General features: G+C 35.7%; 1 protein-coding gene across 10 annotated transcripts in view; it reads right to left on the bottom strand.

Moving 5' to 3' along the window:
- The window catches only part of LOC119596327 (6-phosphofructo-2-kinase/fructose-2,6-bisphosphatase-like), a 34,907-nt gene that overhangs the window by 11,426 nt on the left and 13,481 nt on the right, over nt 1-10,000 (bottom strand). For 3 of the 10 annotated variants that reach the window (XM_037945523.1, XM_037945527.1, XM_037945526.1), the window contains 11 exons: nt 9,623-9,748; nt 9,342-9,505; nt 8,556-8,690; nt 4,964-5,041; nt 2,414-2,567; nt 2,198-2,301; nt 1,885-2,004; nt 1,571-1,669; nt 1,267-1,349; nt 963-1,114; nt 312-706 (listed from right to left, as the gene is read on the bottom strand). In XM_037945523.1, the coding sequence (XP_037801451.1) occupies nt 513-706; nt 963-1,114; nt 1,267-1,349; nt 1,571-1,669; nt 1,885-2,004; nt 2,198-2,301; nt 2,414-2,567; nt 4,964-5,041; nt 8,556-8,690; nt 9,342-9,505; nt 9,623-9,748 (1,409 nt within the window). In that variant the 3' untranslated portion in view covers nt 312-512. Of the gene's footprint in view, nt 1-311; nt 707-962; nt 1,115-1,266; nt 1,350-1,570; nt 1,670-1,884; nt 2,005-2,197; nt 2,302-2,413; nt 2,568-4,963; nt 5,042-8,555; nt 8,691-9,341; nt 9,506-9,622; nt 9,749-9,870 lie in introns of those variants that run through there. The other 7 variants (XM_037945530.1, XM_037945529.1, XM_037945524.1 and 4 more) reach the window with 7 other exon arrangements.

The raw sequence follows: 10,000 nt of genomic DNA, 5'->3' as shown, positions 1-10,000 counted from the left end.
ACACACACACACACACACACACACACACACACACACACACACACACACACACACACACACACACACACACACACACACACACACAATTGCAGAAAGATGATAGTGGATTATGGTAACAAAATCAGAAAGAGACTTAAATAGTATAGGAAAGTGAAACATATATAAAAAGGATACTTAAATATTTCTCATCTGATACTTAACCCTAATCCCTGCTTTCTCTTTCCGCATAATCAGGTTATGTAAAGAATGTTATTGCTGTCTACTATAGTATTGATGTTTGTGATCAAATATGTACAAAAATAAAGAATATATAGTCTAAAATAAATCTTTATTGCACACATCTGCACCACTTTCTACAATCACACAGATGTAAACACATATCTTATATATACAAAACATACACATTAACCTATCAATCCTAGTTCAAAGTTAATCCAAGCCTCATACCCTTTCTTTATTAATCAGAATTTCAATACAAAAAATCACACAATTACTGCAAGGAGACACCTACTCTAGCACGAGTTCTGCTGCAAGGACAATGCACAAGGTATAGGGGACTGGATCTTCTTGCACCCTACCTCTGGCCTCGGACGATGGGTGTTGACACACTCAACGTTTAGAGAGATATATTCCACCTCACATCCATAGGCCACAGGAGTTAGTTTGATGACTGTATGGAGTGGAACTTCAATGTAGGCCAGCTCATCTGAAGAGGAAACTGATTTGTCAATTCAAGTGATTATATTAATCCATTAGCTTATTTCTGACTGTACGTTGCTGCATTATTTTATTAAGTTATTTCAACAAATCAACAAATTAAAATTTTTGTGGAACATTCTAAATCATTCTTTACATATTCAATATTCATGCCATCTCAAATGTATTCCAAACATACACTTTTCAGGCACTCTCTCTACAAAAGTTATTTTACTAGCATTTATAAAGAAGGATCTTAAACTCACCAGAAGGTTTGTCAAGGAAGTATGCAAGAAGACATCTCAGGACTGCTTGATGTGCAATCAGAAGGACATTTCCCTGGCGTTCAAGCTCCATAATTACAGGTTCCAGACGTGCTACCAAGTCCTCATAGCTCTCACCTCGGGGATAACGGTAGCTAGTAATGGGAGTGTAAGTGTTCAAGCATTACAGTAATCCAAGTGTCCTTTAATGTCAATATCTACATAAATACAATATTAGCATAGATACACAAAGAAAATAATAGCAATATCACTTTTCAGAAGTATAACATTCTTTTTACTGACTTACCTGAATTTATTCTGGTCACGAGCAGCAAAGTCTTCTGGGAACTTTGATTTGATTTCAGCATATGTCATCTCTTCACAAATTCCCTGCAAATAAGAATAAAGAGTGAGGCAAAAAAACATTTTTAATCCATTCTTAAAAGTTTATATGAAATGGTTATGATGAAACCAAAGAGCACAAATAACTTTAAGAGGTTATTTGAGGATCAAAAACAAAAATGTTCAAGATAAATATTTAAGGAGAAATAGGAAAAGGCAAATAAAAGAAGAATATCTGGTTAAGTTTACTGAAGGCTGCTTTAACTTACTGCATCAATTTCATTCAGTGCCTTCCACCTTTCCTGAGGAGCATCAATGCCCTCTGCTGTCTGAATCGTACGCTTCATCCAAGAGGTCCAAACCCGTAACTGCCAAGTCAATGAAATCAGTTTAGTATTATCATATTACAAATACTAACAACAACAACAGTAATGATAAATAAGGTGTTAATAATAATATCAACAACAACAACAACAGTAATAATAATAATAATAATAATAATAATAATAATAATAATAATAATAATAACAACAACAACATAGAATAATGTTTAACATGTATAAGGCAATTCAGATGAACTTACTTTAGGTATCTTCTGTTCCTTAATGTATTCTGCAAGGGCATTTCCAAATTTACACCCACGTTCACTCAAGTCAGAGTCCCCTCCAATCTTGCCCAATTGGTTGTAAGCACTTTCTCCATGCTGGGAGAAAAAACATTGGAAATAGTTATTTAGGCACATGAGTATCATCACAAATGCATACTAGATATCTTATCAATCAAAAACATAAATTCTTATTATTATACTTTCTAACACCATGCAAACTATAAATCAGATTAATAATTTGAAGCCCAGTTACAACTAGCCATAATAAAACAATATACTCTTTACTTACTCGTGCAAGATAGATGGTTCTGGGAGTGACATGAGTATTCATCAAGTAATACACAATACGTGCCTGGATGTGTCCCTCATGCTTGTGAACGACCACCTTCTGCCCTGCTCCCAGGAAGACCCAGTTATTAGTATTGATATAAATTTTCAATCATCTTCTAAGATGTCTTGTGATTCAATGAAAAAAAAGTAAAAACACTAAATGCTGATGACAAACCTGTATTATAGACTTTCATGAAGGAGAGGTGATCTTCCAAGGCTTCATCAAGAGGTTGATATTGTTCCATATAATGCTCAATCCTCTGCAAGAAGTCCTCAAGTGCCTCCTCTGATGTCATTCCACGATAGTCTGGGCTGTTTACCTTTACCTCCTGTTGGCAAAAGAGCAAACATTTATCATATGCAATCACTAGACATAAATGCCCTTTTTTCCTTTTCATTCACTAAATATAGAGAAATATCATGCAAAAAAGAAAAAGTGCATTAACGAAACTACCATAATTAGCAGTCTGTATTGTTCTTTTTCCCTGAAATCACTTGCTCTGTGCATTCTGTATTATATGCAATTTGCTGCTCATCTAGCAAACTTGTAAAACACTCAGTTCAAAATAAAAGTTTCTAAAGTGTCCAATAATCCTCTGAGTGCATGAAATAAATCTATTCTCTCTGGGGCTTCCATTACTTATCGAAAAGTAAATAATTATTCTAAAATTTACTCTGGCTACGTGACTAAATTCAAGATTATTATGGGTCTAAAAGGTTCTCACATCAGTAACTGTTCTCATGAAATTATATCAAATAAAACTATTTTCATCAATAATGCTGAATAGCAATACTTGTATCATCTACAAGTCTACTACTATCAGCATTAGCTATTGTAGTACAGTTAGTAGTAACAGAAGCACCTGATTGTGAACAATTTGTGGAATTAATGTTCAATAACCACTATTCTAAAATAAATAATACATATCAAAGTGGCCTATCTGGAAATAACAATACATATACTTTTCACATAATCATCATTCATACTACTACTAATGCTAACAACAAAAATAATAATAATCATTATCATTATAATATCTTTAAATTATTATCATTTTTGTTAATACCATGATAACCATGACATATATATGCTATCACCATTGTTAGCGTCAATATCATATTTATTAGTATCATTCTCACAAATACTGTCATTATCACAATAATATTACTATTTTTATTGTTATTATCATCATTATTGTCATCACTATTATTGTCCTATTATCTTTATAATTAAGGTCATTTTCATTATTAGTAGCAGCATGAATGTTCCTATTAGTATTATTACATTTTCTGCCAACACAGTAACATTTCATATGCCTCAACTATTACTACTATGTATTTTTCCAGTTTAATCTAATTCTACTGTCATATAAATTTGTAACTATATGTACTGTAGTGATAAAAGGACAATACCACTATCTGGTGTATATGCTATTACAAATCTTGCTTTGGATTTCAATTTGTAAGCTTGGAAAGACCAACTGCTAATATTCTAAATGATATTCTAAATTTTGATCTACATATAACCCAAAGAAATTTCACTTCAGCCGTCACATGTTTATAAATAAAATATCAAAGTTGAGGTTTCTAAATATTTACACAACCTTTAACTCTAAATTCTAAATGCAGTTTAATTACTAATTCCAAATGCATGAAAAGCATATAATACTACTCTGTCGACTGAGCCTATGAGTATTATTAAGTTTATTCAAATGACATAGCAAGGTCAAACTACTTGTATATGAAATCTTGGAAAATGCAGAATGTAGCATTTTTTAATCCATAAGCTAAAGCTGACACCTGTCTAACATGCAACTCGGCTTAGTAAAATATCAAATAAATAATCTCAATTTAATTTCTAATGTAAATCAATCTGAGAGTCATTTTAGATTTCATTTAATATATATAATCATCATATAATTAATCCTAATATGATGTATAAATACAACTGTAAGAACTTGTAAGCACAATGACCTGTGTGAAGAACAGTTTATAAAGATTGAGACACTATTATTACTGTTATATAGTTCACTTTTTAAAATAATTTCTCTGATAAGTCTTACTCATACTCATACTCTTACATACATAGAAGAGAAATCAATAGCATTTAACAGATAAATACTCCTCATGTTATATAATCACAATATGAATTCTCCTTTTTTTAACCATTATAAATCCTACCTCTCTAAACATCAAAGAAATTTAAACAACTTGCTCTGATAATAAAAAAATAGTATAGCATTAAAATTCGGTTTCTCCACCATCACCCATATTTGCTTAAGCTTCAGTACTGTACAGCAACCAGATTTATTCCCCAAAGCACATACAGGAAAACTGAATTTGTAAGGAAACAGCTACTGTGGACAGCTACTTACAGATACTTTTTTTTTATGTATGGAGATGCTTTTAATCTTCAAAATAAAGAACTGAAATGACCCAGAAAGCAAAAATAATTTTGGAAATTTTTCAATTGGATTAATCTGTAGTGGAAAACACTGGAGGTACTTCTTAACAATATTAATATATTCTCCCAACACAATACACTAGGTTCTCCACAATCTATGTAAAAAAAAAATCATAAAAATAAATAAATGGACCTTTTACTTCCATCAGTAGTGTATGGTCCAATTTTCCTTAGCCACAACCAGTGCAATTCTCCAATTGGTTAAAGCCAAGCAAAAATTCTTAAAACATAAAAAAGAACTAATCAATCCTGTATACAAACTTGAGAGCAAGGATGCCCAGGAGATTTACTACTATGAGGTGTCGACCTTGGATAGTCTGGGCCGTTGATCTTCACATCCTGTGCAAGCAAGCAAATTCAATAAAAGTAGGCCATTCTCACTCTCACTTCATTAAGGAAAATTAAAAACTTGGTGCCATAGCAAAGAATGGCAAAAAATTGGAGGAAAAGGTACAGGTACATTTATTTACTTTAAACTAGCCTTATGGGTTATTTAATATCTATTTCACTTACCTATCACATGTGTACAATCAATGTGCTATACCAAGAATGTTTGTAATAATAGAAGCCTAGAGCAAAATCAGTAGCACAGTTACATAGCTTGGTGTAGACCTGTAAGCATGATAGTGAGGTATACGGCAGAGGGAAGAATGACAAAACACTTTAGTATGCTGTATATTCAGTATGAAAAAATGTATAGTCAGAAACTTGGCAAGACAGACAATGTGCAATTAAAGGCAGATAGCTGAGGAATTAGGTGATAAAAATATCTATTGTGCCCTATGGATATTTATGAGTTGATAGATGATTGTAAGGAGCAATGTTAAATGCCAATAAAACCTAACACCTCATACTTTTACATAAAAGATGACTGACAGAAAACCATCAACTATAAGCTTTTAATTGATATATTTCTTCAATACCCCAAAATAATAACTAATGACACAAATTAAAGGCATAATTTAAAAATAATTTTCCTAACTATTTACTGTGCACAACCATAAATACTTGTCATATGCAGTATACTATGAATAAGAAAGGCATTAGCTTCTATATCTATGTATTATTATACTGCAAACTATTTCAGGTTTTCATAGAAACTGTATTATGATTATGTGTATATGGGTCTCATGAAAAAGCATCTGAACTTTCAACCATAAAATGAAAACAGTATCCATCAAACTGAGGAAACTATATCTCAATTTGCTTCTTGCTCTTGCAATCCTCACAATTTAGTTAATTTAATTTTCTTCAATCCATCAATACAAAATAATGTCACCTTCAGAATTATGTGCATTACAAAACACCAGAGCTGTGACAGGATCAAGCTTGTATCTTATCACAGCAATGACAATGTCCAGAAAAAATTAGATAAATTCAACATGGTAGTTTCTGTTGATCTAAAAAAAGGAAAATGTTTCCTGCATCTGTAAGATAACTAATCAAAGTGTGTAAAGAGACAGGAGATCTACATTGGAGTAGGTTAACCCACTGAGTGCAGGTTTATGTACTGTCCCCTGTAGCTTCTGGTGAATTTTAGTGCAAACAGATAGCTCTGCAAGTGTTCAGCCACCAAGGAGTCAAGTAGCAGGCCCTAGTGACAGTGCCTAATTTTCCCTTTGAATTTGCATGAATATGATTTTTGTTTTTCAAACGCTATTTATATTGATACTGTCATTATTATTACTTGATATTATGACTAGGTAGGACTAATAATTGACTCCTTGGTGACTAAGCACTTTTGGACACAACTAATAAACTAGAATTACACTGGATATGGCATGGATTCTGTGGCCACTAAGTGAAATTTCCTCAAGTTAACAAGTAGTTTTCATTTTATAACCCTTTGTGCACATTTTGTGTGCGTGTGTGAGCAGGGGCAGGGGTGTGGGTAGGTGGGTAGTTGGGTGCATGGGTAGATGGGTGCATGATTAGCTTGGTGGGTGCATGGATGGGTAGGTGGGTGAATGGGAAGGTGTGTGTATGGATAAGTGTTTGGGTACAAAGGAGTGTGTGTGGGTGGGTATGTGGATAGGTGGGTGTCTAGGAAGGTGGGAGTGTGGGTAGGTGGGTAGGTAGGTAGGTAGGTAGGTAGGTAGGTAGGTAGGTAGGTAGGTAGGTAGGTAGGTAGGTAGGTAGGTAGGTGGGTGGGTAGGTAGGTAGGTGGGTAGGTGGGTGTGTGGGTAGGTGGGTGTGTGGGTAGGTGGGTGTGTGGGTAGGTGGGTGTGTGGGTAGGTGGGTGTGTGGGTAGGTGGGTGTGTGGGTAGGTGGGTGTGTGTCTGGATGTGTGGGCATGTGGATGAGTGGATAGGCATGAGGGTGGGTGTGTATGAGGATGAGGATGTAAATGTAGATGTATATGTTATAGTAGATGTTAATGTAAATGTGGGTGTAGCCAAGGTGTGGCGTAAGTGTAGGTGTAAGTGCAGATTGTGTATGTGTAGATGGTGTCGATCGTGAAAGTGTAGATGATCTAGGTGTAGGTGGTGTAGGTGTTTTTAGGTGTGTGTATGAGTAAATGTGTGTGTGTGTGTGTGTGTGTGTGTGTGTGTGTGTGTGTGTGTGTGTGTGTGTGTGTGTGTGTGTGTGTGTGTGTGTGTGTGTGTGTGTGTGTGTGTGTGCATAAAGGTAGGTAGGTAGGTAGGTAGGTAGGTAGGTAGGTAGGTAGGTAGGTAGGTAGGTAGGTAGGTAGGTGGGTGGGTGGGTAGGTAGGTAGGTAGGTGGGTAGGTGGGTGTGTGGGTAGGTGGGTGTGTGGGTAGGTGGGTGTGTGGGTAGGTGGGTGTGTGGGTAGGTGGGTGTGTGGGTAGGTGGGTGTGTGGGTAGGTGGGTGTGTGGGTAGGTGAGTGCATGGGTAGGTGAATGTGTGGGTAGGTGGATGTGTGGGTAGATGGGTGAATGCATAGATGGGTGCATGAATAAGTGGGAGTATGGGTAGGTGTGTGTGGATTGGTGGGTGTGTAGGCAAGTGAGAAGGTGGGTATGTGTCTGGATGTGTGGGCATGTGGATGAGTGGATAGGCATGAGGGTGGGTGTGTATGAGGATGAGGATGTAAATGTAGATGTATATGTTATAGTAGATGTTAATGTAAATGTGGGTGTAGCCAAGGTGTGGCGTAAGTGTAGGTGTAAGTGCAGATTGTGTATGTGTAGATGGTGTCGATCGTGAAAGTGTAGATGATCTAGGTGTAGGTGGTGTAGGTGTTTTTAGGTGTGTGTATGAGTAAATGTGTGTGTGTGTGTGTGTGTGTGTGTGTGTGTGTGTGTGTGTGTGTGTGTGTGTGTGTGTGTGTGTGTGTGTGTGTGTGTGTGTGTGTGTGTGTGTGTGTGTGTGTGTGTGTGTGTGTGTGCATAAATGTGAATATAGATCTGCTTGCATATCTAAGCAAAAATATTGCCAGTGGAGAAAGAAAATGACTGTTTACTCCAGCATTATAACATGCTGTACATGTAAAATAACATTAAAAAGGTAACATATTAAGCCGTAAACAAGGACAGTTGAAGAAATTATAGAATTATGGCCATTTATCATTACATGTTCCATAATCAGGATTTTTAGCAAAGGATGAAGACTACATGAAAATAAAATCACTCTGTTCAGACATAACTATTAAAGGTTAATACAGGACAAGAAGCTCACTCCAATCGCCTGTGAAGCTCAACCAAAACACTTATCACACTCTTAGAGGTAAATGTAGCCTCCTGAATGTATGAGGACTGTCTTGTAGACATCAAATCCACAAGATAATCTACCTTAACTATAGCTACCATAATGTGTCTTTGTCAACCCAATAACCACAGCACTTCATATCTGCCTTGAATGCCTACACAAGTTGAGATTCAAAATTCCCTTACCCTAATATTTGCCTCAATGATGGATGGGTCGTCACAAATCGACTCTACATAGAACAGCTTGTACTCCATTTTCTCCACAATGATATTGTATATTAATCGCCGGCGATGCATTGTTGTATTCGTAGCATCAAAGACCTGAAAATGAAAACAAGGTATGTGATTGGAGAGTCTTATACCAGATAGATGTTCAAATCATGATTGTTAACATCATTACTATCATCATTGTCATTATTATCATTTTAATTATTATCACCATCATCATTATTACTATTATAAGTCATTATCAATTCATAGACAATTAATTAGTATCATTCAATCAAAAGTCCTTTCTCATTCTTCAGCACTTTAATATATACTATTAATGTCATAGCCAAGTTTATTATCATTGTGTGGTCTAGTTTCCTGTTATCTTAAATTCAATTATTTTCAAACAATCAAACTACACTACCTAGACACCATCAGACCAAAGTCAATGGCTATGAAGAACTGCTGGAGGACCCAGTTAAAGTAAATGCTTTGGCCATATTCTTTAAAATCTAAAGTTAGCAAGAATGACACTAACTCATATGCATAAGTAGATCTATAAAGGTCCATATATAGAAGGATTTGCAAGAACATCAGTTTTAAAGTGGTATGGTGGATAGGTAGCTTAGTATCATACTTATAGTACTTAACTGTGAGTAAATAAGTACCATATAAATCATGGATTAAACAATGATAACAGGGGAAGAATATGTATATTAAAATGTATATATTGCCCAGTTTATAGAAAGATGCAACACTTACAGCAACTTCTCCCCCACTATTATCAAGCCAGTCACAAACATCGTCCAGGGCATCCATTGCGCACCGTTCCCTGAGAGCCATTGCTTCCTCATTGTCCGTACGGAAGAAGTTATGGTTCTTGTACATGTGGGTGGCACGTCGACGGTACTCGCCCAAGTTGAACACTAAGGGGGATAAAAGTTACAGAGAGAATCAACATCCTGAAGATTCATTCTGCAATCTCATCTGAAGAAGAAATATCACATTCTCAGTATTACAATGACCTTTAGAGAGGTTCGTACCTTTTGTTTTTATGCCAATCCAGTTGAGGTACCTTGTCAGCTTTTTAGCCATGTAGGTTTTTCCTCTTGCAGGCAGACCCACCATAACAATGACATGTGGTGTGTTGACATAATTGGCACGCTCTCCTAAGGCAGAGAAAGGAAAAATATACAAATTAGAGAGCTTGGAAATAATCATATACATAACTTCTGGCAAAGAAAAGTGAAACTGAACCTTTCTGAAACCATGATAGTGCAATTCAACCTACCATTTGGGAGGCAAGTTGAGCGGTAGCTAAGTCTCCTGTGGCGAAACATCTTGATAATTACTATTACCAATCAAAAACTGATATCAAACTACTTTTCTAAATATCCCATATACAGAAAATGTCACCATAC

The sequence above is a fragment of the Penaeus monodon genome, chromosome 37 (genome assembly GCF_015228065.2).
Source record: "Penaeus monodon isolate SGIC_2016 chromosome 37, NSTDA_Pmon_1, whole genome shotgun sequence".
NCBI lineage: Eukaryota > Metazoa > Arthropoda > Malacostraca > Decapoda > Penaeidae > Penaeus > Penaeus monodon.
This window is presented reverse-complemented; position numbering and strand designations above follow the sequence as displayed.